At 49.2% G+C, this 25,383-nt stretch overlaps 11 protein-coding genes and 1 non-coding gene across 12 annotated transcripts; 4 read left to right on the forward strand and 8 right to left on the reverse strand.

Annotated features, from left to right (window-relative positions):
* Positions 1-27: 27 nt before the first annotated feature.
* V1508DRAFT_351125 (peptidase S8/S53 domain-containing protein) lies at positions 28-1,420 on the reverse strand (the record flags this gene model as incomplete). Its single annotated transcript, XM_066936805.1, has 4 exons — positions 28-120; positions 185-338; positions 397-605; positions 662-1,420. The coding sequence occupies 4 exons, from the start codon at positions 1,418-1,420 to the stop codon at positions 28-30; spliced, it is 1,215 nt and encodes a 404-aa protein (XP_066797275.1).
* Positions 1,421-2,104: 684 nt separating this feature from the next.
* V1508DRAFT_412940 (uncharacterized protein) lies at positions 2,105-3,588 on the reverse strand. Its single transcript, XM_066939697.1, has 2 exons — positions 3,044-3,588; positions 2,105-2,981 (listed from the first exon to the last, which is right to left on the reverse strand). Exons 1-2 carry the CDS (start codon positions 3,146-3,148, stop codon positions 2,271-2,273), a joined length of 816 nt encoding a protein of 271 aa, XP_066797276.1. The 5' UTR covers positions 3,149-3,588; the 3' UTR covers positions 2,105-2,270.
* Positions 3,589-3,747: 159 nt separating this feature from the next.
* On the reverse strand, positions 3,748-7,812 carry V1508DRAFT_367075 (sulfate transporter family-domain-containing protein). The gene is made up of 2 exons (XM_066937378.1): positions 7,135-7,812; positions 3,748-7,081 (listed from the first exon to the last, which is right to left on the reverse strand). Exons 1-2 carry the CDS (start codon positions 7,403-7,405, stop codon positions 3,912-3,914), a joined length of 3,441 nt encoding a protein of 1,146 aa, XP_066797277.1. The 5' UTR covers positions 7,406-7,812; the 3' UTR covers positions 3,748-3,911.
* A 397-nt stretch (positions 7,813-8,209) lies between these two features.
* Positions 8,210-10,393, reverse strand: V1508DRAFT_412944 (kinase-like domain-containing protein). Its single transcript, XM_066939698.1, has 2 exons — positions 8,829-10,393; positions 8,210-8,772 (listed from the first exon to the last, which is right to left on the reverse strand). Exons 1-2 carry the CDS (start codon positions 10,199-10,201, stop codon positions 8,583-8,585), a joined length of 1,563 nt encoding a protein of 520 aa, XP_066797278.1. The 5' UTR covers positions 10,202-10,393; the 3' UTR covers positions 8,210-8,582.
* A 310-nt stretch (positions 10,394-10,703) lies between these two features.
* On the reverse strand, positions 10,704-11,896 carry V1508DRAFT_412946 (uncharacterized protein). Its single transcript, XM_066939699.1, has 6 exons — positions 11,817-11,896; positions 11,598-11,648; positions 11,359-11,515; positions 11,147-11,287; positions 10,995-11,090; positions 10,704-10,935 (listed from the first exon to the last, which is right to left on the reverse strand). Exons 2-6 carry the CDS (start codon positions 11,610-11,612, stop codon positions 10,907-10,909), a joined length of 438 nt encoding a protein of 145 aa, XP_066797279.1. The 5' UTR covers positions 11,613-11,648; positions 11,817-11,896; the 3' UTR covers positions 10,704-10,906.
* Positions 11,897-12,105: 209 nt separating this feature from the next.
* On the forward strand, positions 12,106-12,177 carry V1508DRAFT_t20. Its single transcript has one exon. It is a non-coding gene; the product is annotated as a tRNA-His (tRNA).
* A 230-nt stretch (positions 12,178-12,407) lies between these two features.
* V1508DRAFT_412948 (uncharacterized protein) lies at positions 12,408-14,446 on the forward strand. The gene has a single exon (XM_066939700.1). The coding sequence runs from the start codon at positions 12,702-12,704 to the stop codon at positions 14,307-14,309; it is 1,608 nt and encodes a 535-aa protein (XP_066797280.1). The 5' UTR covers positions 12,408-12,701; the 3' UTR covers positions 14,310-14,446.
* On the reverse strand, positions 14,303-15,272 carry V1508DRAFT_412951 (uncharacterized protein). Its single transcript, XM_066939701.1, has 4 exons — positions 15,224-15,272; positions 14,994-15,064; positions 14,700-14,824; positions 14,303-14,626 (listed from the first exon to the last, which is right to left on the reverse strand). The coding sequence occupies exons 2-4, from the start codon at positions 15,042-15,044 to the stop codon at positions 14,578-14,580; spliced, it is 225 nt and encodes a 74-aa protein (XP_066797281.1). The 5' UTR covers positions 15,045-15,064; positions 15,224-15,272; the 3' UTR covers positions 14,303-14,577.
* Positions 15,273-15,804: 532 nt separating this feature from the next.
* Positions 15,805-17,424, reverse strand: V1508DRAFT_28662 (uncharacterized protein). Its single transcript, XM_066936539.1, has one exon. It carries the CDS (start codon positions 17,271-17,273, stop codon positions 16,191-16,193), a length of 1,083 nt encoding a protein of 360 aa, XP_066797282.1. The 5' UTR covers positions 17,274-17,424; the 3' UTR covers positions 15,805-16,190.
* A 542-nt stretch (positions 17,425-17,966) lies between these two features.
* V1508DRAFT_412956 (putative phosphoprotein phosphatase) lies at positions 17,967-18,995 on the forward strand. Its single transcript, XM_066939702.1, has 2 exons — positions 17,967-18,406; positions 18,463-18,995. The coding sequence occupies exons 1-2, from the start codon at positions 18,284-18,286 to the stop codon at positions 18,790-18,792; spliced, it is 453 nt and encodes a 150-aa protein (XP_066797283.1). The 5' UTR covers positions 17,967-18,283; the 3' UTR covers positions 18,793-18,995.
* V1508DRAFT_412958 (fungal-specific transcription factor domain-containing protein) lies at positions 18,904-22,643 on the reverse strand. The gene is made up of 4 exons (XM_066939703.1): positions 22,263-22,643; positions 22,156-22,209; positions 22,006-22,095; positions 18,904-21,956 (listed from the first exon to the last, which is right to left on the reverse strand). The coding sequence occupies exons 1-4, from the start codon at positions 22,436-22,438 to the stop codon at positions 18,989-18,991; spliced, it is 3,288 nt and encodes a 1,095-aa protein (XP_066797284.1). The 5' UTR covers positions 22,439-22,643; the 3' UTR covers positions 18,904-18,988.
* A 1,077-nt stretch (positions 22,644-23,720) lies between these two features.
* V1508DRAFT_412963 (ELO family) lies at positions 23,721-25,208 on the forward strand. Its single transcript, XM_066939704.1, has 2 exons — positions 23,721-24,044; positions 24,096-25,208. The coding sequence occupies exons 1-2, from the start codon at positions 23,933-23,935 to the stop codon at positions 24,911-24,913; spliced, it is 930 nt and encodes a 309-aa protein (XP_066797285.1). The 5' UTR covers positions 23,721-23,932; the 3' UTR covers positions 24,914-25,208.
* The last annotated feature ends 175 nt before the right edge of the window (positions 25,209-25,383 follow it).

The raw sequence follows: 25,383 nt of genomic DNA on the forward strand, positions 1-25,383 counted from the left end.
ACAAAAGCGTGCAGTGAGTACCACCCATTATTCGAAACCATTAAATGCAATTAAGTTCGGCGTGTGTGGGAACGACATGGGCATATTGTGCAAAGCACCCGTGGTCGCTAATTCCAGGATCTATATCAAATTAGCTTGGTCCGCTAAATGAATGAAGTTATTAGCAGCAGGAACAAAGAAGTACTTCTGCTTTTATTTCCGCTGGACTCGCGTCTGGCGTTTTCGCTAGGAGGTAGGCAGATAAGCCCGCGACTAGAGGTGATGCCATGGACGTGCCTGAAAACACCGCCGATGCGGAATTACTTGCGACACCGGCCGATTTGATTTCCTTTCCCGGACTTAAACCTAGTCAGTATCGTCGTGACAACGTACGGGTTATCGAGAGTAATTACTCACGCAAAAATATCTATGCAAGGACCAATATTTGAGAACTCGGCGATCGAATCGTCGACCGTAGACGCGCCGACAGTAATAACGGACGGCTCGCTAGCTGGCGAAAACCAGCATGCGTTTAGCCGGTGATTGCCGGCGGCCACGACGACGGTGATGCCCTGCTTAGTGGCCTCGGCCACGGCATCGTTGAAGATATTGGATCTACCGGAGCCCTACATTGCGGACTTAATGACGGTCCCAACTTCAAAAACGGTTGGAACAATTATACCAGACTCATATTAATAACCGACGGTCCACCAGCAGCAAGATGCCTGGCAACGGTCCACTCCAACCCGCGCAAAATAACAGATGCAGTGCCCATACCAATGTCATTCAACACTTTCACGCCCACGACCGTCGCGTTCTTCGCAACACCAAAGCGGCTGCCCGCGATTGTAGCAGCTACGTGCGTTCCGTGGCCAAGTTGATCGACATCAGACGACCCAGGCGTGACGTTTACCATTTCCGCGCGACCGGCGAAATCCTTGTGCGTAGCTTTAATGCCGCTGTCGAGCACATAGACCGTCACACCGAGGCCCGGGTTAGGATCATAGGAGTAGGTGTAATTATCCGTCGAACCGAGTTTCTCTCTTGACGACAGGCGCGCAAGGTTATACGGTGCACGAGGCTGGTGCATGCTGCCGTAGGGAGTCACAATCGAATCAGACTCGACGTACGCGACCTCAGGCCTGTCAGCAATCAGTAAGATCAGGGCCCGGGTAAACCTGCCGGAATACGCTCTCATGCCTCCGATTTCAAAGCGACGCGCAATACGTTGGAGAATGCCACTTCCGGAAAACTCGTCGTTTAGCCCGATTCTGTTGGCGATTTGGTCTCGGAGCCAGAGGAAGTGCGCGTATGCTTGGTCGGAGCTGATGTCTTCAAAGACGACGATGTACCTGTCGAGCAGGGAATTCGGGGTGATGGTGAGCTTGGGAAAAGTCTCGGATTGAGTAGTGAAGGGACCTTCGATCATGTCGTCGTGCATGTTTGCAGAATAGGGGAGATGGGTTGCCGTGTTCAAATGGAAGACTGAGGCATTGAAGTTCTCTGGTAGGACTATTGCTAACGCAAGCGTGCGGCTGGCAAGCCCGAGTGCGCAAATGATTTTAAATAGACGCGCCATTACTGTTCACCGCTTGTACAGTTGATCTCCAGCATTGAAGAAAGTGCACAAGAGATTTTTGGAGATTAATGGCGTCACGGCCCGGAGCGAAATCTGTGGGTTAGGTGAGAGATGATCCGAAGAGACCCTTCATACCAGGCACTGTATTCATACACCTGCAACAAGAATATCACCTGATTTCTACCAATTCAGAAAACTGGGAAATTGCGATCTAGTCGACAGCCATAAGTGATCAGTAGCAATGCAACACTCATCGAGGGGAAAGTTAATGGTGAAGTCTGGAAGGTAAGTCATGGATATTACTAATAGAGGACATCATAATTGCATGCAAGCACAAACTCACAGTCTAGATCTTATTATTATTTCCTGTACATTCTCCCATTGCAGTCTTGCCGGAGATATCCGCAAATGTAGCGTAACTCCGGGTGACTGCTGGTTGGCGCGGCAATTGGCACGGCACTGCCAAGACTCGTCGACACTCATGCCCAGAGTTTATACGAACAGTACGATGGCCGGGTAAGTCTTGTCGCGTCTGACTTATTTCTTGCATGTATATGTCCGTCTTACAAATAGAATATTAGAATATGTTAACTTAGGATTAATATTAATATAACAAAATAGTATACACCGGAACACCGTGTTTTCATCGTACAATCAATCTATGCGATCCATACCCAAGAAACCAAACACAATTAAATTCACGTCATGAACATCATTCCTTCACAGGCACGACTTTGATGTGCGCCTGCTGGACGGGCCAGAAGACCCATCGTGCCCAAGTACGCCATAGATACGCGGTGTCGCCTTCGTTGATCGGTTCGCCGAGACAGACAGAATAGAAGCACGCCAGTGCGGCCGCGCATCCCGCGAACACGAGCCCGATGCTGAGAAGCGGTGCGAGGATGTGCATAATAAGCAGACGCGAGAGCGAGAACTCGAAGGGTGCGCGCTGCTCGTGCTGGCACTGTGGGACCGTCACGAGAGGAAGCGTGTGAACCCGCGCGATCGAAGGACCGTGGTAAGCTGGTTCTGGTGGCCGAAGGCAGACCTGATCGTCGTCTGTCGCGCCGGATAAATCGGAGCTAGTGCTCTGGCTTAGACGTGAGAGCGACAGTGGGCGGTTGCGGTCAGAGTCGGACTCGCAGCTTCTGTCGACCGAGTAGTCCTCGTCGTTTTCTGTCACTATCTGAACACGAATGTTCTGGAGATGGTGCAGAGCGAGGCGGCGAAGGAGACCAGTCAGCACCATCTTCTTGCTGTCGACGGCCGCAGTCGGCTTCTCTGTCTGACGCTCAAGATCGACGGTAACCCGCTGATGGATCGAGCGGAGAGCAGACTGCGAGAAAACGTAGAGCACGACATATTTGAGAGTCAGGTACATGTTGTATAGACATATCAGCGGATTTAGCAGGCATATATACAGCTAACGTCGACGTAAGTATCTGCAGTCTACATAAGAAGATGCAATACGGAACGACCACATACAAATAGATTCCATGTTGAGAACGGCCGTGAGTAGGCGGCGACACTGTGTCTTGTCGACTCCGCCGCGAACGAGTAGGACACGGTGTGGGTGGGGAGGTGCGGCATTGCTGTCGTCTGCCAGGCTGGATTGAGGCGACACAACTGACGAGGGGGATCGATTATATAGCCATGGAGAAACGAGTGGTAAAGTGCAGGCCTAGAAAGTCGAAGAGGAGAGTCCAAGGAATAAGAAGAAATAGGAGCTGAAGGGGACGGAGCGCATGGAGGCAGCGACAGTCAGCTAATAACTTGTGCTGTCGCCGACGCCGTCTTGGAAGCTGGGCATTTTCTGCTGGCCGTTCCTGCGACCGTGCCCTCACAACCCACGTAAGAGTAATGAACAACTATTGCTATACCAATATATATATATTAAAGTAATATTACCATTATGTCGATACATCGACTAATTGACATATTAGAATAATATCCGCTGAACTAGGCGGCACCCTGCGCTATCGCCCGCTATCGGAGTATACGCCGTGATCCTTCGCCGAGCCTCACTTGTATTAGACGGAGCCTCGGCGTCGCTCCCGCCCAGGAAAAAGGCTATAACTTGATTGCTTATCCCCGGCGTCGGACTTTAGCATCGAAGTTTTAAGGTTGTCCAATAAAAAATTCCGTTTAGTTTGTCATTTAGATGAAACATTCGGAATATTTCTGCTTTTCCTCTTTGTATTATTATATCAGTTGTTAATCCAATTATGAATAAATTATGTTATAAGTATACATATGATATATCTCAATGACGAAAAGCCGTCCGCCAAATATGCCAAAACCAACATTCAAACTTTTTATGCTAAATTACAAGTTTCATCCATGTCTTCCAGATTTATCCTGCCGATGTTAACACATAGGCTGTAATAGCGCCAAACCTCTCCGCGGTAAGCTTTAATACGACTCTATACAACTCCATCGCGACTTCGCCCCGGCGAGCTTGCTCTTCTTCCGTGTCGCCGCCTTGCACGAACTTGCTCCACGCTGATTTACTCAGTTTCCACAACACGGCATCACGCTCAACATACATGCTCGCAGTGCGTCTCGTGTCGGAAAAGAATGGCAATTCACCCGCTGTCGTGCCGGCAACTATTGCCTCCGAAAATCGTCCCTGATCGAGATCATACTCGGCCTTCAAAATACCGGACTCAACGATATAAAACCCATGCGGATCCTCAGCGCGGTAGTACAAATACTCGCCAGCCTTATGCTCCTCTCTCACGAACGCCTCGCATAAGCTATCCCAGAACGAGGCCGGCTTCGGCGACAAATCGTGGATAATCTGGAGTAACAGTGTCAGCGGCTGCGGCGCCGCGACCACCTGCGCAGGTGCTGGCCCGGTCGTCTGCCCTTCGTCTTCAGTAATAACTGGCAACTTTGGGAACGTCGGATCCGTCAACATCACTGTCGAGGTCGCCTTTTGGATAAAATCCTGCCGCGGGGACGACATATCTATCAAGTTCGTGCTCACGCCGTTCACTTGCGCATGATGCGCATGCTGCGTGTGCGGGACCGCGTGGGTGATAGGTCTGGTATGCAGCAGTTTTTGCTTTTGTAGGTCACGCACATGATAGTAGACCGCAAGCAACTGGTTCTCGCACCACTCGAGTGCAGAATTGAGATCCTCGTACACATGGATGCCATTATTGGGCTCCTCCCACAGTCCAACGGCTTTTAACCCCGTAGCCGCGTCTTCAGCTAAGGACGACAACACAAGCTCAATCTGCTTCAACCGCAATAACCGCTGCATCCGCGTAAACGCCTCGGCGGCCGAGAAATCAATGCCACCGACACCTTGAAAGTCAATCACGAGGTACTTTATCTTTGTACTCTGCTCGCCATGTGACGATAACAGCAATTCCCGAATACGACTCTCAACGCTCACGATTGTGCCGAAAAACAAAAATCCCGAAAGTTTGACGACAAATATCTCCTCGCCAACCTCCTTCAAAAATCGCTGCTGGAACGGATGTCGACGGACCGTCGACCGCGCAATGATACCAGAATATGTTGCCTTAATGGCAGAACGTCGGGAAGAAGAAATGACATATGACACGCACGCAAGGATAATCCCCACCACTATACCATACACGAAATCCCACAACGCCATTGCCACGATAATCACGACAATGACGTAATACTCGAATCGACTGACACGGCCCCAAGTGTCATATACAGCCTCCCGCATGAGTTCAATTCCAAGGAGGAAGATAAGTGCACCGACAACCATCACGGGGATGAACCCAATCACGACTGGACCCGCGACCATGACGCCTGTCGTTGCCGCTGCGAGCATAAACCCCGCCACACGACTGTCTGCGCCGCTGCGGATGAATAAAAGGCTGTTCGTGTACACCAAGTAATTTTGAATACTGCCACAGCATCCAGACAATGCGTTCGATATGCCATGCGCGATCAACTCACGATCAACATCGATATTGTCCTCACCAAGCGAGACCGAGAGTGCAGGAACGTTGATTGGAACGTGCAAAATGCCAAAAAATGTAAGCGCAAACATCGCAGGAATCGTAGACGCCAGCGCGGACCAGTCAACGGCCGAGAACTTGTAGAGCCGATAGAAACTATACCACGGAGCTGTTGCATCGGGAGCGGCAAACACCCAGCCCAAATCCCGTAGCATCTGTAGCGAGAGGTCGGGAATGAAACTAACAAGTACATGGAACATGACCAATACGAGAATAAAGTAGGCCGGTACCAGGAGCGGGTGTTTAATGAAATGTTCTAGTCCAATCAAAACGATCGCCAGCAAAAGCGGTATAATCCATTGCAGGAACGCAATCGGCTGAAGCAGATACTTTGCTGTCTCGAGATTATATGCGAAATTGCCTTCTAATCTCGACGACACTTCGAGGCCGGTTGCGATAAGGAACCATCCGACTCCGCCAATACACCCGACGAGAATATGACGTGGGAAGAATCCAATCAAGGAGCCGATCCGTGCAAAACCGAGACCGAAGAATACAGCACCGGTGACTATCGACGAGATGGCGTATGCGAGAATAGTAGTCGCCCGCACCGAATCTGGATTGTCTTCGCCGATCTTGGCCAATAGCGTATACGCCATGGAATGAAAGAACGGTACTACTTCAATCATCTCAGACCCGACTCCACCTTTGAAAGCCGAGCCACCAAACGAGTACACGAGCTGCGAAACGATGCAAGACACGTAAAACATAGACAGTCCCTCCGGTCCGAGTGCAGAGAATATCGGCTCTCCAAGTGGGAACAAGATCATACCATACGAAAGTCCGTCGAGTACGTTCAACAACACACCAAGGATGACTGATGGAATGTATTTTGCCTGATAGAGAATATCACCTCGATAATCACGAATGTACTTGACCGCTGACGAGAAGAATGGCTTGGCACGGTGAATGATTCGCGGTGACGACGAATCATACTCCAAGTCACCATCAAGGGCAGCTGCAATGCCGGTATTGTAGCGCTTCATAAAGTTCGGTCTGAACAACGAACCTGCCCTTAATCTCGAATGCGGCGAGTGCCGTGACTGGTCGTTATCCTCGAATGCGAATTCACTACCATACTGAGTTCGCGACTCGTCATCGCCATAAGTACGAAGCAATGGCTGAGTAACGTCAACGTCATCATTGTCTATATCATAACCACCGTTCTGGGTCGATGAATCGTACAATGCGCTGGGCCTCTGGCTATCGGAAACAGGCGTGGATGCGTCACTCGACTCGCTGCTCGACCCCCCTCCGATAATAATCGACGTCTGATCGTCATGATGCCGGGCTTCGTGAAGTGGATTGTCTGTCTCTGAGGTCGCAGATGCTGATCGCAGTAATGCAGTCAATGTGGAGGACGAAGCTTTCGACGATAACGGGGGCACCTCTATCGGCGGCGGTAATGGTATCAGCATGTTCGGATCAGCAGATCCGACGTCGCCAAGCGCCATTGATGCAATCTCAGCCGTATAGTCGCGAACGTCGGACGAGGGATGAGCAGGCGGAGCTTGTGTTTCTACCTTGATCAGCACAGTTTACTAGGATACTAGTTTCTCTCAAAATCTATACCATCATAATAAGAGCCATGCAAAAAGGAACGAGCAGGATTCTTAAAGCTGCCAGATCCAGCGCCGACACTCGACGCCGGAGAAAAGCTAGGAATAGCCATTGCGAGAGCGGGTGATGTGCTCGCAAACGGTGCTAACCGGATGTGCGTTTGTGCGTGCGACGGTAGACGCCAGGAGGCCTGGTGGTTCGGTCTGTGTGCTTCAATATCTTCGCCAATCCGTTGGTCTATAGACGGCAAGACATCTCCAGTGTTCGGTGTCGATGTGGCCATAGTTGGTAGTGGTGATCGATGGAATGGTGGAATTATGTGTGATCTGGCTGCATCCAGAGATAGAACTATAGAGAGAGGGAAGCAAAAAAAAACCGGAGGAGCAGGTGTTCTCGGTTGGCAACAAAGAACTAGTTATGCGCTGACGAAGGAAGTTTTCACAAGAAAATATCAAGATGGTGCGCAAAAATATCAATAAGCTTAAAACAGATTCCCTCCTCCGCCAGAGAAAATTAGTTTCGCTCCCAAGAGCCAGTACAATAGTGCCTCACTGTATACAGTAGTAGATATTAGTCAATTACAGCGCACTGCTGCAAAGAATGGGGTGAGTTTGGGATATTTGTTGTATTGAGCAGTGCTAACTCGGGCGTGCCCGTTGCTATTTTTTCTTTGGCTGGCCGAAGATGAACTCATTTTGGTTGCGCGATGCGCTGGCCGAAGTGCGCCAACAAACGCCATGTGAGCGTGTGGCGTTGGCTGCTGCATATACGGCTCAATCACATTACTTTGACGCATATATGCGCGGCCTGTGCTTGTGAGTCACTGGTGCGTGCTGCTAACTCGAGCCGCACCAAAGCGCCCGGGGCATCGAAAGGTGCCGCACATACGCGCCATTTGTGCCAATACTCTCGTGGCTCCGTGACTCTGAGACTGTGCCTTTCTAGCGGATAGTCTACGAGCGCATCAGGACTTGACATTATTGCAAAGTTAGTCTGCGCTGCGAAGCCTTACCACACTAGGTTCGTGTCCACTGCCCCCATATACATAGGACAATTGTCGAGAATATTTTATAATCCACATGCAAAGTAATAGACAAATGGTCATAATTTTATTTCATAATTGTAGTCGACAGAATCATAATTGAATGCTAACAATCAAAATAATTAGCAAAATAACGCACAAGTACAATATAATGTTTACAGGCTTAATAAACAAATCGAATAGGGACAATGAGAATAACAATATGCTGATGAAATGATAAAGAAATAATAGCAAAATCCCAACCCAAAGTTCAAACAACCATACCAAAAGAAACTAAAAACATTGTAATGCAACATATTTATGTTGCCATCGTCTTCCGAACGTCGTAACGAAGTCCAATCTTTCTTTTAATTCCCTGAGAGCATCCTTCTATGAATCGTACTATCTCTAATCTGACTCTTGGGCATACGATAATCGTCTATCGACCGCCTATGGCACCGCCCATATGAAGCGCTGGTTTCTTCACGTCATGAATACCGAGCTTGCGCCTTTCTAGTGCGAGCTTGACCCAACCTGACACGTCGACGTCGACCGTTCGATTCTTCACTAACCATGGATGTGCCAACAGCTTAGCATACGTTGGCCGCAACAAAGCGTCCTTATTCAGACTACGCACATATCAGAATTTTTCATCATCACATCTCAACAAAAATAGTCCACATACCACTGCTTAATGAAGCCCACAGCCTCGTGCGAAAACCCCTCTTCCGGTAACGTAGGCGGGTCACCATCCACAATCGCACTCAGTTGACTAAAAACGTTGCCATACGTCTCGGGAGGATACGGGTATGATCCGTTCGCAATCTCGAGCAATGTAAGACCCAGACTCCATATATCCGACTGTACCGTGTACGTTATCGCGTCTTGTGGATTCGTGCTCTTGATTCGTTCTGGCGCCATGTATGACTGGCATCCAATATTTGTGCGCGCAATCGACGCCACGAGATTGCCGCTCACACCGAAATCACATAATTTGATTGTACCTTTAGTCGAAGCGAGGATATTCGTCGGCTTGACGTCACGATGAATGATATTATGATCGTCCTTCAGCACTTTCAGTCCTCTCACAACTGATTCCGTAATCTCCGCAAGAATAGGTTCTTCCACGCCGCCTGCGTACAGTTTATCCAAGCTTCCGCCGTCCATGTACTCCATGCAAATGTATACCGCACCTTCGACAAAGAACGCACCGTAGAAGTCCACAATGTACGGAGATACGCACTTGTGCAATACGTCCAGCTCCATGATGATTTGTCTGAATTTTGAATCATCGAGTTCTAATCGAATCTCCTTCATAGCCATCACGATGTTCGTAGGCTTATGCAGCACTTTCGTAACCGTCCCGTAATTCCCTCGCCCGAGTTCTTCTAGTAGTTCAAGTTCGTCCAGCGATATTTTAAAACTTGTTCCAGACGCAAAGTTAACTCCGCGCGCATCGAGCGAGGCTTTACCCGCAAAATTGAGCGACCCAGTCGAAACATCGATGTACTGTGAGTATGACGAGAATAACGATGTCGGCTTTGTATTCAAATGCATTTGTCCGGTATCCGATACTTGCGATTCACCACCAGGAGCCGACGGAAACGACGGCTTTCCAGCGCCTCCGTTCAATGTCATTCCACGTCTCTGTGAGAGTGAAACCTTCGGATGTGGCCGTACTAGTCCCCCTTTAACAGGCGTGCCTCCAAGGTTGAGATTAAGCCCGCTGATCGGCGAACTTTGGGTCATGGGCGACTTCGTAGGCGGTGATACGGGCGACTGCCCAGGGGATGATTTATTCTGCCTCGAGAGCTGGAATGCGCGAATTCGCTCTTGCACATCCGGCGGGATCTGTGTCGTTGGAGTCGGACGTATGCCGCGGGCGGAATGTACCGTCGACAAGGGATTCAGTGCCGGTGGTGCGCAAGCAGTCTGAGGGGGTGGTAAGGACGACGACGATGAAACAGTTGTCGGAGTTGATGATTTCTGGGGCGATAGCTGCTCAGATATTGTCACGCCTGCCAGCGTGTCCGCAATCGATGTCGACTCGTCCTGCATTGTGGGTCTGTTGGCTGCCTGCACGATGAATGATGCACGATATCACAGCTACCACAGAAAAACACAACTTAACCAACCAATGCGATGTATAACCCGAGAAAAATCGTGAAGGGTCACCAGACGGAAATATTTTGACCAAGTTAGACTCAGCTATCGGGGGCGCCGTGGAGACACGCGAGGATTTGCGAGTTTCGCTAAGATTATAGGATATCTTAGGCTACGCGGCATTGAGAGTCAATGCAGCTGCGGCTTGCCCCACAAGACCCTCGTATAATACACTTCAATCCTCTAGGCCGTTGTTCCTCCTACATCCATCTATTCATATGGTACAGACATTCCGTAATGATTAAATGAATTTTTTGCGATTGCACATACTACTGGTTGTAGCAGCAACATCGATTTGCCAAACGTGCTCAATAGTTTAGTGGACATATCTCGTCATTGAAATCGACTCCAAACTCGCGACTTCCCATGTCCAACTGGGATCCTTCCCAGGAGTGATCATGCATTGTTTTTTTAGCTATATTTCGTGGCACATTACACATTGGGTGTTATTACTTGGAAATAATCTGATACACATAACGGAACCAAACATCATTAAAAGGACATTAACTTGATCGCACGCCAAAACCCATCAGTTACAAACAAAAAGCTAATGTGAAAAGGCAAAAAGCTATAAACTAAAATACATTAATATTCTAGACCTTAATTGGCAAGAATCATTCGAACAAAGTCTGAATTAAGTTAGCTTTCTAAATGATATTGTAGGCAATCTAGAAGCGAGAGGGCATACCAGTATAGTTGACATTGCCGTCCTTTGTGACATTAACGTTCTTGAGTAATTCGTCAACCTCTTCGCTCGACAATTTCTCCCCCAAAGAAGTGAGGACTAATCTCCGTTAGTACATTTGTTCCAAGTTCAACTCGCCGATAATCCGCACATACTGTATCGAAGTTCACCAACACCAATGAATCCAGTCTTATCCTTGTCGAATACCTGGAATCCGCGGACATAGTCCTCGGGCTCGCCGGGGGCTCGGAAGCCGTCGGGCCGGTTAAGGACCTGCAAAAACGTTTCAAAATCAACTAAACCAGTTAGAATTCCGCGTCCCAATGCCAGAAATGTTCCACCAATTTGAACAATGCAAACAGCATACAGTCACCACCCACGGATTCCTCCAACTCTTCAATTTCAGCAAGCGTGGGGTTCTGGCCGCACGCGCGCAGAAGATCGCCGAGGGCCTGGAGCGAAACTTTACCGGTTCCACGCTTATCAAAAAGGGCAAATGCGTTCTGGTAAGCCTTGGTGGTAGCCTATATTAAATAAATATTAGTTGTCGATATTGAGAATTTTTGCAACGTTCATCGATGATTCCAACACCAACGCAGAACTCACCGACTTGGAAGACATTGTTACTTATAGCTGATGCGACCGATTGATAGCGTTCTATAATAAATATGTCAACTCTTCAGTCCCAAACCAACCGGAGTCATGCGATAAGAGTTGTGTAGGCAATAATGCTCGATGTTGTTGCGGTGTTTCACAACTTCCATCAAAACACGATCAACTATCTCCACGTCTTCAGACTAGGACAAGGACAAAACCACGACATACCGAGCTCACGAGATCAATTTATGCGCAGAGTAAGTACAGACGCGATGCGACTATGTGTTGGAAACAATCAAAACAAAGCAGTGGGAGCCTCACGTATCCTGCAGGCGGTTCGAGCGGACTCTGAAGGTAAACCCTTGCCCGCGCCTCCAAGCGTCGCTGAGAACAGACTAATGTAAACAAACTCACACCCCTTACCCATATTTCCTGACTATGACTGGGAAACCCTATGATTATGTTAGTGACAATTTTGAGCACGTCATCTGCAGGTCAAACCCTAGAGTGAGTTAAGGCCGTTGTAGTATAGTGGTCAGTACACTTCGTTGTGGCCGAAGAGACCTCAGTTCGATTCTGGGCAACGGCATTCGATTGCCGTGGACGACCAGTTTTTCTTTTTTGATCTTTGCTGGATCGCTAGATCCGCTGGCACTTATAGGATTGAGATATCTTAGCAGTAGTTCTATATAGTACAGGCACCTATGCAGCACAAATCACTATGTACGTGAGCTGCGATGCGATCACTGAGGCTGTGCAAACTGTAATCATGCCCAATGCCTTTACTGTAATCGTAGTGTCCACGAATTGATAGTTAGCTATAATATACAAGTGACCAATCCATGCGAGCAAACGAGTCGAGATGACATGAATTAATTCTTAGCCGACAACGGGCTATGCGTCATAAGTTGGGTTATAGCCGGCATTGTTCTAGTCTACATAAACTGTCCCGGATCAACTTTGGCGCTGGTGCCTGACCAAACCTTTAAAGTTGTCGAGCCCCCCGTCTGGCACGGGAGACCGTCAAATCTATCACCTTACTGCTCCAACGCAGTAGTAATATAATAGTGACTCTTGCAGCTCTGTCGTCGTTGTCTCCGCAATACGACCATCATGCGGCGGCAGAACCAGTCTCTCGTACTGCTGTTCATCGTCATCGTCGCTGGTGTGCTCGTCCTTCGCTCGGCGTCTTCGCAATCTGTCATCCAGGATTCCACGCTGTCAAAGCAACTCCAGGCCCTTTCCAGCATCGGCACATGCTCCAATCTGCATGCGTTTACCAGCGAAAAGGCAACGCTGCTCGCGTCAGTCTTCAACGACGACCTCACGTCTTCACGCGTGCGCTTCCGAGGACCGGGGAAATACAATCCCAATCTACTGCCCCTCCCCGCTAAGTCGAAGCACCAGTATTTTGGCATAGTGCGTTCTGGCCAGGATACTATCCACGACGTGCAGTGGTGTTTTATGCGCTGGAAGAAAGTGCCGATTACGGAGCGCAAGGTCGTAGAGTGCACCACCACACCCATCAAGCTCGACAATCCGAACTTTCATCCCATGACCGGCGCATGCAAGAAGTGGGACTGGCTCGAGGTCGACCAGGGCTTTCTTGATCCAAGAGTTTTGTTCTCGCCGTTCGGCGAGCCGTTGATGGTCGTCGGATCGAACTCGCACGAGCACTGTCTTGGGATGTACGTCATCGATCTGCGGGTCCTCATCCCGGAACTCAGCCAGGAAATGCAGCTTGAACATGTGCCGATCCGATTCAACAAATACTATGAACTTGATTCGCCTACTCCAGAGGAAATTTCAAAGAATTGGTTCTTCTTGTGGGATCTACAGAACAACGAGTTCATTCACCACAATCTCAAGCCGCAATTGGTGACTAGGATAGAAGACCCGAGTGTGAATATCGTCGCCGACGCTGACCAAGACTGCATTGCCACAATAGAACAGGACAATATTCACCTCCATCAAGCTACGAACGCATTACGGCTGACGCTGTGCAACTTTCCGTGTCAGCCGACCGCAAACAACACAGTGTTAATATCGATCGCGCACATTAAGCGGATCCGGCGCATGGACATCTTGTACGAGCGATATCTTGTTGTTATGAACGCGACCGCGCCGTTCAATATCATCGCTCGATCAAGGAACCTCGTATTCGCGGGCATGGACGAGTCGCAAATGCTGTACACTGTAAGCATGGCTTGGGACACCTCCGTGAGGACCCGACTTTCTTGGGATGATGATAAACCTTCGAGACGAAAACAGTCCAGAAGCGAATCAGATACATCAATACGTGGTATCGCTCGTCGTGGCGAATTGGCGCCTGAAGAGAGTCTCGAATCAGCGCCAGTGGCCGTAGCACCAGTCGCGCCGGTTCCACCAGTGCCGGATGCTGGTGCTACTGCTTCAGGCCCCGAACTGGACGGCGCCAAAGCAGGCAAAATAAATCCGTCAGACGCGTACTCGTTGCCGGAAGCACCGTGGGCACGGATACAAGATCTGCCACATGGACTCCTGGGAGAGATGCCGCTGCAATTTCCCCAGGACCCGATCGTGACTGATTACTTCCACGGCTGGCTCAATGATATCGTCATGATTAATTTTGGACTACGGGATACCGAGTCTTCCGTTATCCATGTCAATGCGCGGGATCTCGTCAATTGTCTCGTAGATTGCAGAGCACCCGTCAATACTATCACTGACGAAATTCCCTGATGTGTATTACCTTTGTAATAACATTTTATTCTATATATTTTTTTCTTGGGCATGCATGGGTTTTTGGGTGGGACCAACTTGTATATATTATGTGTTCATGACCACTTTACGTCATGTAAGGCTAAATTTGCATGAGGCGCAACGTTGCATCTTCTATAAAAGGTTTCGTATGCTTTTTATACATTAAAAATCTCATACTCGCCGTATCCTACGTCATCGGAAATCTCGAGCAGAGGTCTACTTTCCACAATCAACCGCTAACGGAGATTTAGTGTGCGGGCTTCTTCTCCTCGGACTCAAGAGACTTTAAGAAAGTCCTACACACGTTAGCAAATCTCTTCATGTACTCTCTATTTTCAGGACGAGCGCGAAAAGTTCAAGCAAACGTACTTGACGAAATCCTCCTCCTCAGGACTGGAAGCGTTGATAGGGGGCAGCGCAGCCTTCTCAGACTTCTTGCCGCCAGTGGAGCCATAAACAAGGAGAGCAGTGGTTCCGAGAGTCGCGATGGCGAGCTATTATCCAATTAGTCTATCTCCTCTCACGTTGTGGCTCCATTCGTATCCCATGATGTGTGACTGCCGCAATTGACGCCCAGTCGATTCACGAAATAAAGCTTCTTCTTCCGAAGTTGGAGCGATCCACGTGGAAGTTGATAGAGCGACTTAAGAATGGAAAACACACCTGATGAGGCTTGACGGCCCGTCCCAAAATATGATACACTGCACCGGCCATAATGTCTGTCTTGTAATATACTATTATTTCATGAGCATCATAATCATCATCATGAACAGCCTCATAATCGGCTTCACCATCCCGAATCCACGCACCACCCAAACAACCTCGCCAGTAAACTCTCCGAAAGAAAACCTCAATCTGACAGTCTAACAAGCATAAATGAAATGCGGACATACCTATTTGCTGATGCAATGTCTCTCTTGCAGAGTTTACAAGCTTGGAAATTGTCTAGTTCGGTGTCGGCGTCGGGATGCATTCCGCGTTGGTTGGTCGGTTTCAGTGGATTAGGGTTACTGTCCGATCACGAGTCACTATGTGAGCTGCTAACTGCTCGACCGAATTTCGATGGAGCGTGGTGCATGAGCTGTTAAACGGCAGTGTAAGTCCAGCACTTTTGAGGATGCGAGTAAGTGCGGAACGGGAACGGGAACGGGACCGGAGTGATGAATGATAGCAAGTGACGGATCATGCGCGAGAGGAACACACGCAGGCGGGCTCGGCTCGTCACTACTTGGCTGGCTGTTAACACTGTCGCTGGAGCAGCAAGCACGGTTAAACGAAGATGATGTAATATTTTGCACAGTAGGGTATATTAAATGTGAATAATTTAGCACACTGTTAATGGGATTACTTCGCGTACCATATATGGGCCATTTGTCATCATATAGATGATCGTGACATCGTCGGATTGACCACGAACCACTCTAGTCCATAGCCTGTCCAAAGCGCGCGCTATATATATATATTTAGATTGGTCTCACATTATTGCCGCTCCCTCGGTGCGGTAGCAAGAAGTGTTAAAATGCCTAAAGAGCGGTAGCACTAGATCTGGATACTGAACCACTCAAGCCACAAGTCTGTTGCTGAACAAACAAGTACGTGTGTGCTCGTATATCCGGTTGATGCCAGTGTTCTTAATCGCGGCTTGAATTCTTTAATTGCGGAGGAAATTACGGCACTGCTGTATTCTAAAATTACCCAAGCAAACCGCAAAAGGTCCACTCCAATCCACTGCGCCCAAACTGCCCGAACACAAATCGACACGATTTTGATAACAAAGAAGCAAGGAGCAATAAAAATATGTACTATCCAGTAACGGCAACAAACGAAAATATACACATTTGTAATAGTCCCACGAGACCATTACTTTCTAGTCTTCAACGCGCCGGAAACGTCATTCCAGACACACGACATCTCGCGTTTTAATGCCTTCCAAGTGAGTAACTCTACACTGATGTGATAGCCGCCCGCGGTTATCCCGAGCGGGTTTCGGTGATGAACGTCAGGGTGGAGGCCACCCCTGTTGGTAATGTGGTCATCTTGCAGATGAGGTTGCGCGAGGGTGAGGTGCTCACTGCGGGTGACGCAGGACGCCGTGGCGAGAATGACTTCTGCGCGAGCGCGAGTGTTATGGTCTTCGTTCGGGAGCGATGCCTGAGTGAAGCAGAGTTCCCATGATGGCGACTGAAGCGAGCGGACGAGACTCGCGATGGCGATATTGCGGTGGCCGACGTTGTGGTCCGAGGCGACGAGGTCGAACTCCTCCGCGAACTCGTCGTTTGATGCTCCCGACGAGTCTGTGAGCGCTGAGGACGTGGACATGGAGCGACGGAGGCGGCGACGGTGCCAGTGATACTGGACGCCCCAGTATTCAAACGAGTATTTATCGGGAACACTCACTTCGTCTCTATTCCCGGACGATCTGGATGAAATGGACCCATTATCGCCTGGCGAGGTCGGCAGCGTCGAGGATGACCGCGAGATCACTGAAGACACTCGTGTCTTAAAGGCAGAGGGTTTGAGTTCGACGCGAGAGTAGTTGGCAAAGTAGAGTTCTGTGCCAGGACGTTTGGTGATCTTGCGACGATAGGATCTGCTGGCGATAGCACACACCTCACGGTCGGAAAAGCCGAATCTGAAGATCATTCCGTAGGAAGAGTATGGCCGGAAAGATACGAGAAAAAGGCGGTTGCGTTCTGCGGGGTCAGAGGAAATATCGATGGAAAGCATGTCATTTTCGACGAAGGACAAGAACAGCGGCGTGTTTGGTGCCGGAGGGAACAGTCTAGCAAAGTCAGAATGCGACAGATTTGAAGCATATGCGGGATCATTTGCCGCGAGCTCTGTGCAAACAGTGCACGCCTGGTTGTATGCCAGAGACTCGGACGACTTGACGCAGCAATCAGGCTCGGATTCGTCGCGATCGCTGATTGCCGTTTCCAGCATGATTATGATTATTGGGGCCGGATAGTGGACGTTCGCAGGAGCAGAATCGACGAAGTGAGCAGGAGACAAACAGTAAGCACAGAATAGCAAGAGTGGATGGAGCGGAGTGTAGGTATAAATGAGTGTTTTGGCTTTGCTGGTGCTACACCGAGAGCCACAATCAACGGTCGGTGTTGCTGGTCACCGTAACAAATCCACAGTCACTATGCCCAGCACTTATCTACTCACTATCCATACACCAACTAAACTGGATTTGCATTATAGCGTATTCTGGTAATATACAAATTTACACAATTTCAATAGTTTACGCTATTTAAAGGCGATCGTATAAGCCACAACTCAATGTTTACTGGAGGCAGATGCGGCCACAATTATGGAATCGCAATATTTTCCACCACATCCCGCGTTCTCGTGTCTGCCAGAGTTGAGACGATGTACGACTCTCGTGTGTGCCCCCGGAGGATGCCGAAGTAATGTCGTGTTCGAGCGATCGCCGCTGAAGAGTACAGCCGACTTGGTAACTATGCTCGACATGCTACCCTGGTCGCCCTTAGCACTTGCTCTCTGTCTCGTCCAGCAGCATGTGTGACGGCGCCATTTTTTAAACCACCTAGCTGTCATCTCGGCATAGCGGAGATTACAATCAGCCGGTTTCTCCGCAGTTCGAAAGCTTCGTACGTGGAAGAAATTACTATCTGTCGGCACCTGACTGCATACGCTGATGGGATCTCTCCGGTACTATGTCCATTAGTATTTTATGTTATAGTCATGGTCCATACAAGGGTGCTAATAATAACTATGATTGCTATTCGAATTATAAGCGGTCGTTTCGTGCCAGCGTTGATAATCAGGCGTGCGGAGTCAAAGTAAACAACACAGCAGTGAACCAGACCCCCTGAGAAAATAGCCAGCGGGCATGACCGGCATCCCCGCTCTTCCGAACTCGGTCCAACCCGACAAAATCTCTGAGACCTCTCTACTCGTTCCGTCACGACCTTCCCTCCATATCCATGCCGCCAAAAATAATAGACAAGCATACTCTCAAAACTTGGCTATTAGCTGATCCAGCAACCGATGCCTTCCGGCCATCTTCATTCGCGATAATTGATGTCCGGGACGATGACTACATCGGTGTATGTATGATTCGAGGGTAATTTACGCACGTACAGATTCTGATGGACAACTGTAGGGACATATCAAGACATCCCGGCATCACCCGTCGTCATCATTCGCAGTCGGCCTTCCATATCTTCACGCCGAGTTGCAAGAAGTTCCGGTACTTGTCTTCCACTGCGCGTTGTCACAACAACGCGGGCCGGCGGCCGCAAACATGTATATTCGCTACAAAGATATGATCGGATCATACAAGACCCCGGATTTAGAAGATACCGTGCAGAAGACTCCTACAGAGCAGGCGGTGTATGTCCTCAGAGGTGGGTTTACTGAGTGGCAACGCGAGTTTGGCAAAGATGAACGGCTGACTGACGCGTACGATGAGGGTTACTGGAAGTACTTTTAATCTTTCATAGAGAAATAGAACCTTTGGAATATAGAGGTGATTGACACCGCAGGGGCCTGGCTAGTGGACTACCCTCCACCGCAAAAGATCCTTCTCGCGGGTTGACGCGATGGCGCGAACATGCTGAGACTGTGATAGATCGAATAAGATCAGTACCCAGCACATACATTAACATCCTATTAATACAACACTAAATTCACTCCCTAGCATCTCGTCTATGTACATATATCAAAACATTACAAAACTTCGCCGCAACACCCCAACTCTTCATACTCCTCAAGGTCGCCAGCACGACCGCCAGCACATTCTCCGCACCCTGGGCGTCGGCCGAGTCCCCGACGCTGCCGTAAAGGTCCTCCACATAATCCATACTCGCCCTGCCACCCTCCAAAAACCATTTTTCCAAGTCGTCGGTTTTCGTCTGTTGTGTTTGTGGGTACTTGTTTAGCCACGACAGTGTGTCCAACTTGACAGCCGTCGCATCAGATTGAATCCTCTGCGGTGGGAAATATTTCGCAAACGCGTACAAAAATAATCCCGCCAAAAATACGCGCATGGTCTCGCATGGCGTCCGGATAGGATACCGTCTTGCAATACCGATAATCTGCGCTGCGTGCCATGCGAGTTTCCGCGAATGCACTGGGTCCAGCGTGAAAATGACCTGGATCCGATGCATAGCATCGAGCCGGTCGGCTTTCCTGTGTCTGGCAAGCGCGATCACGAGGTCCATGATTTCACGAGCGGTGTACAAATGCGAATAATGCGCGATCAGACACGTCATGTTCATGTGCACCATGTCGAGAATATTGTACGGATCGGTCATCGAATCGCGCAAGTATAGCAGTGCACGCAACAGGGTTTCCTTCGACTGACTGTAATCCGTCGGCGGTACCGGCAAAATTCGCGAAAGCGCGGAATCCTCCAGTTCTCTGAAATCCCACAAGATCCGACCGATTGCTTGCGCGCATAGTCGTTTACCCCAGTTCGGCACAACGTCAGGTGATATGGCACCGGCAATCAAATCCCGCAAAGTAGGATAAAATGGTAATCCACGCGCAAGAGTGTTCTGTCCGGGCAGAAACGCATACGCTGCCCATTCCCTTGCCGACGGCGCTTCCCAAAGACGTTCATCGCACGGCATATCATTGCATAGATCATTAAGAGCCATGCAACCGCGGCGAGACGATAACGTCGAAATCGAGCTATCGTACTCAAACACCGACCACGCAAGCCGCTTCCCCATCTCTTCGTCCCTCCATGCGTGCCACAATCGTTCCAGGTCCTCATCACTCTCGTCTCCCCTAACCGAGAACACAGTTTCTTTGGGCGGTGGCGAAAAAAGTCCCATGGACCGCGCATTAGACACAAGATAGCTTCGCGACGCGTCTGCCTCTTCATATAACCGCTTATCACCGGACCCTAGAGCATGAATGTTCTGCAGGAGGAACGCCATGACGAAATATCCCGATCGCGTATACGTGCTGTCATAATTTCCCAACCACAGTAATGTTCGCTTGCACAGTTCGCTCAACGTATCCGCAAATTGATGCGATCCCTCCATATCGGCGTAACTTGCCCCAACGCTCATCATTGTAGCTAACAAAATCGAAGGACAAGTAGGAGTCCGGAAGGTCGGGCGATGAATCATCGGTAAAATCGGGTGGAAGTGCTCAAAGTACAGGTGTAAAAACGTGTCAAGTGTCCGCCGATCAGGGAATTTACTGATATCAACTTCGGCGTACGGATGGCGCTCATAAGGCACCTCGAGTAATGAGATTATTTCACTGCGGCACTGCTCGTCGATGCCTTCGTAGCCGAGCGGCGCCTGCGATCCTGACAGTACATTAACCGTCGCAGTCTGTTCTAGGAACTTGCGAAGAGGCGGCAATTTGACCGAATTCTCTTCCCGTGAAGTCAGACTACGTGGCGCCCACGGCCATATATCAGATTGTTGCCGCTCGGGATCTTGCTCTTGCTGGCGCCTAGTGATAAGCGAGCTAAACGGAACAGGCGGTGGTAGAGATAACGACATCGACGAGGCAACAAACTTTGACGAAGACGGTAATCTTGCCGCGGGAGGCGCTAGGGCAGGCTGACTGTCGCCGAGCCATGATATCGGTGCTAACGAAACACGACCCTTTCCGGCAGATGACTGTGATTGCTGACTAGGCACGGCAGAGCTAGTAGATAAGGTCGCCGGAGACGGTGGTTCCGTGGTGGGAATGTACGGCTGGGGAGAAATCGGAGACTGCGCAGATGAGGACGCGTATTGAGACTCCAACAGCGGCGGTAGAGTCTGCTGAAATGCACCAGTCGGCTGCTGTTGGCCAACCATTTGCGACGGCTGACGAAGCTTTTCATAATAAAACGTCTTGGCATACGGAGGCGTATACGCCTGAGACGGTGTAGACATGGGCGGTGTCGGGAGAGAAGAAACAGTTGATACTTCGATGGTGGGCTTATCTGACATTGCAGTACCGGAGGATGGTGCATATGGTGCTTGCATGGAGAGCGATGGAGTGACAGTCGAATTACTACTCGCTGATGCTAATCCACCGCCATACAAATCCGTGACACCAAGTTCAGCACGTAGCCAGTCGAGTTCAAAAGCACCTGGATCAAAAAGCCAGTTTTCTAAATTATCGTTCGACGTGACGTTCCCCAGTGGCGACGGAATTGATATTGGCACCGCCTCGGTCTCCGGTGCAGGTAGCGGTGGCAGGGGAAAAACATCATTTGTCCGTATTGGATTGCTTGGGTTTGCAGGTGGAAATGATTGCCTCGATTTCGAGGTTACGTTAGTATTAGACGAGCCATACATCGACGGTTGGTCATGTAGCTTAGCATCTGTATAAGGCAGCGTTGAAGAATAGTCCTCTGGCACAACTGGAACGTTATTGAAGTCAAACGTAGGTACTTGAACTAACGATTGTTCGGTGAACTCCTCTTGGTTGAACTTCTTCCTCGGACTCTCTGCCGAAGAAGCCCCAGGCGTAGCCTTCTTGTCTTCGACAATAGGGCTACACTCCACGTCATCTTCCTCTGCATGGTCGGCGCTGGGAGTCCCAGTAATACCAGCTACACGTCTAAACTCGTAAACGCATTGCAACGATCTCTTCGCGCAGGCATTGCAGATATCCCCTCCTGAGCATCGAATTTTAAAACTATGTAAAGCGTTAACACGATACACGGAGCAAGATGTCGATGGATTACCTTGCGCAGCGCACACATGATTTCTTTCGCGATCGACGAGGTGCTGAGGGCGTTTCATGAACAGCTCTCACATGACGAGTAAGTACATCCCTAATGCGAACAGAATCAGTGGCATAGCTCTATCAATGTCTGTGAAAGCTGTAATCGTACTTTCGAGTGAACCTTTTGGCGCAGACGTTGCACACGAAGCATTTGGAATGTCCCCTGCAGCAGATTGTTAATTGCAGCACTGCGAATAACACAAACACAGAACATACTGGTCGTGCGACCTACTATGCCTATCAAGATGCTCGGATCGCGAGAACACGCGGGAACACGACGGACAGACGTAGGGAGCTTGCCCTTGCTGGGTCAAAGACGGACGAGTAATCGACGACGGTGGCTGCTGCCCCAAGGTGGATTGATGTTGTGAGAGCGTCGCCGTCTGCAGCATCGATGGAACAAGCTTTGTCGCGAAAATTTCGTTCGCAGAATCTGTTGATAATCTGAACGATTTTAGTTACGTAGCAGAAACTGCAGATGAAGAGGCATGAGAGTCGTGATATCCTTTAGTGAATTGTAGTTCCTTCGAAGGCACTTGTCGCATGAAGTGCAGCAGATACCACTATTCTCCTAATTTGGAAGGAATAGCACAAATGTTTGCGCTCTGAATTCCTGTAGATCTCAGTCCATAATAAGCAGTTGTGTACTGTCCAAGACCTGGAGAGAACATCCATGCCCCACCCAGACCTTCGCATGCAGAACTTTAACAGCGAGGGTTAAATAAGGTTTGCGCCGGCCAAAAGGTAGCGTTTAATGATGGTTCAGCCGCACAAGTTTGGAAGTATTATTAAACTTAAATACACCAGCAATTTACGAAGATTGCGAACTTTATTTTACTTGCCGCGTCGATAGCTAACCGACGACGATTGATCATTTTGCTGAGTATAATTTTACGTTCTTGCTCGTTACCATGTACAAAACCGCAAATATAAATGGAACCGGTAGCCGTGAATATCATCTATGCAACTGCTCTAGACGTGCGATAACGCGTGTCGGGGCCAGCAATGGTAGAAATGGCACTCTGTGTTCTCGTGCGACAGGGCTGTCGCCTCTCTGCTAATGGGCAACGACAAAAGCAAAGTTATATGTGTAACTAACTGCATGACATGGAAGTGGTGCATCTTGTAGCATTCAAATTTATATTAATAAACTGATTCCTTGGGGCGAGGCGCAGCGGCAAGCATGACATTAACTTCCGCGGGAAATGTTGTGTCGAGAGCCAATTGTGCGTTCGGGAGACAGTGCTTTTATTGCGGTGAAACATGATCGTATCGTAGAGGTACTAGTCGGCAATAACCAAATAGCTATCTAGTAATATCATTTTTTGCGACATGCGAGTAGTCAGAATACGATTTCATGCGGTAGGAATTATGTACACAGAATCACGCATAAGTATACGCAATTTATACATCGAAGTATCCAAAATCTGCAGTAAAATAATCGTTGGCGGAACAATTGTACATGTGATAGCAGCAAAATATTCCGACAACCTCCATTACCCTAACAGCTGCTCTATAGAGACTTTTCTGCTAATTGCTGGACACTGACTTGATGTGTAGATGGTCCACCAGACCACTCAGTTCAGTGATTGCTGCCAACAACCTTGAAGGGAGGACCGGCACAAAAATGTGGACGTGTAAAAATCGCATTTTCCACATTTTAGGTTTCGAGTTTTGCATTTGGGTTAGTGGCTCGGTGTGCTCGGGGTTTGAGCGTGCCCAAGCTCCCACAACAGAAAACGCATTTTCTCGTCCGGGGTTTGCCGGGGACCCCTGGAGCCTTGTGATATTGCCTGGTCGTCGTCCGATTTCATTCGTCGTTACGGCCCTCCTCTTCACTCCGGCATTTTAAAAGTGTTTGCTTAGTTTGATAAGATACATGGGGAATGGCGTCTAGCCGTACGATATTTGACGACTCGTCGGCTCTTTTGTCCTCACCTCCGGCCGGCATCATCTTCAAGCTTCCGATTGGAATCGCGTTCCCGCAGGGGCCCCCAGGTGAGCACGCGTTCGCTCTTGATCTCATTATATCTCTAACAAACAGCCCAGGGGGCTCGCTGTTCGCCAGCTCGTTCGACAGCCTAATGGATATCCGTGTACCTGTGACCATCGCGACCTTGTACGCCACCTGCGTGCACATCCTGAATCGATCCCGCGGCCACGGCACTGAGCCTGTTCGATTTGCACGCACAACTCTCTTCAAATGGCTCGTCATTGCCCATAACTTGTTCCTCTGCGTCTACTCTACCTGGACTTGTCTTGGCATGATCTCCTCACTTGTACGAACCGTGGCCGAAACATCGCGCGGTCACTCTCATGGCAGCTCAAACTTCTGGCGCGGCCTTTGCTCGCTGAACGAAGGTATCTGGGGCCACGGGCTCAATTACTATGGCTTCTTATTTTACTTGTCCAAGTTTTACGAGATCCTCGACACAGTCATCATCCTCGCCAAGGGCAAGCGATCGTCACTGTTGCAGACCTACCACCATGCAGGTGCTATGCTCTCCATGTGGGCCGGCATCCGCTTTGCCTCGCCGCCAATCTGGATCTTTGTGGTGTTTAATTCGCTGATCCACACGCTCATGTACTTCTACTACACGCTCTCCGCTCTAAATATCAAGGTCCCGAAAGCTGTCAAACGCGCCCTCACTACCGCTCAGATCTGCCAGTTTGTATTTGGTGGCAGTCTCGCCATTGTGCATTTCTTTATCTACTACTTTGATCCCAGTCTAGGACAATACACAAGCTGCCTAGTGAACCCGGGACAGACTTTTGCGCTCTGGTTTAACGTGCTTTACCTGGCGCCATTGACGTACCTGTTCATCGGCTTCTGGATCGACTCGTACGTACACAGTGGCAAATCCTAAGAAGATCTTAGAAAGAGGAGCAGTTTGAAGTCGAGAAAACGTCATCGATGCTCCGGAATAAGTGTACCTATGGTGCATGTCAATAGTAATAGAATGCTCGATAATTACTAGAAATAATTACTACCATAGATGTAGCTGTCTTTTTTAGCAGGCATACTTTTTAATGTCTTTTGCATCAGATGGTATAGTTTGCAAGTGAATAAAGAATTTTTGCGAAGTTGTCGCACGTATCTCCACGTTTTGAGCCGCATGAGGCGGGCCGTTCGTTCGTACCACCATCCATCCTTCGCTCCTGACAAGCCTATCGAGACCCACTGCTTGATGGTCAGAAATTGTTTTATAAGGAATAGAACTAAAAACTGCCAGGTAATATACGTTGGCACTGTCCATAAACAAAGAAACTCGTAAACTGCGGGGAGCGGACCAAGCATGTGGAATACGAGGCCCAACAAAATCCATGCCCCAAACTC

This window comes from Lipomyces doorenjongii, assembly GCF_038497915.1.
Source record: "Lipomyces doorenjongii strain NRRL Y-27504 unplaced genomic scaffold V1508scaffold_11, whole genome shotgun sequence".
Classification (NCBI taxonomy): Eukaryota; Fungi; Ascomycota; class Lipomycetes; order Lipomycetales; family Lipomycetaceae; genus Lipomyces; species Lipomyces doorenjongii.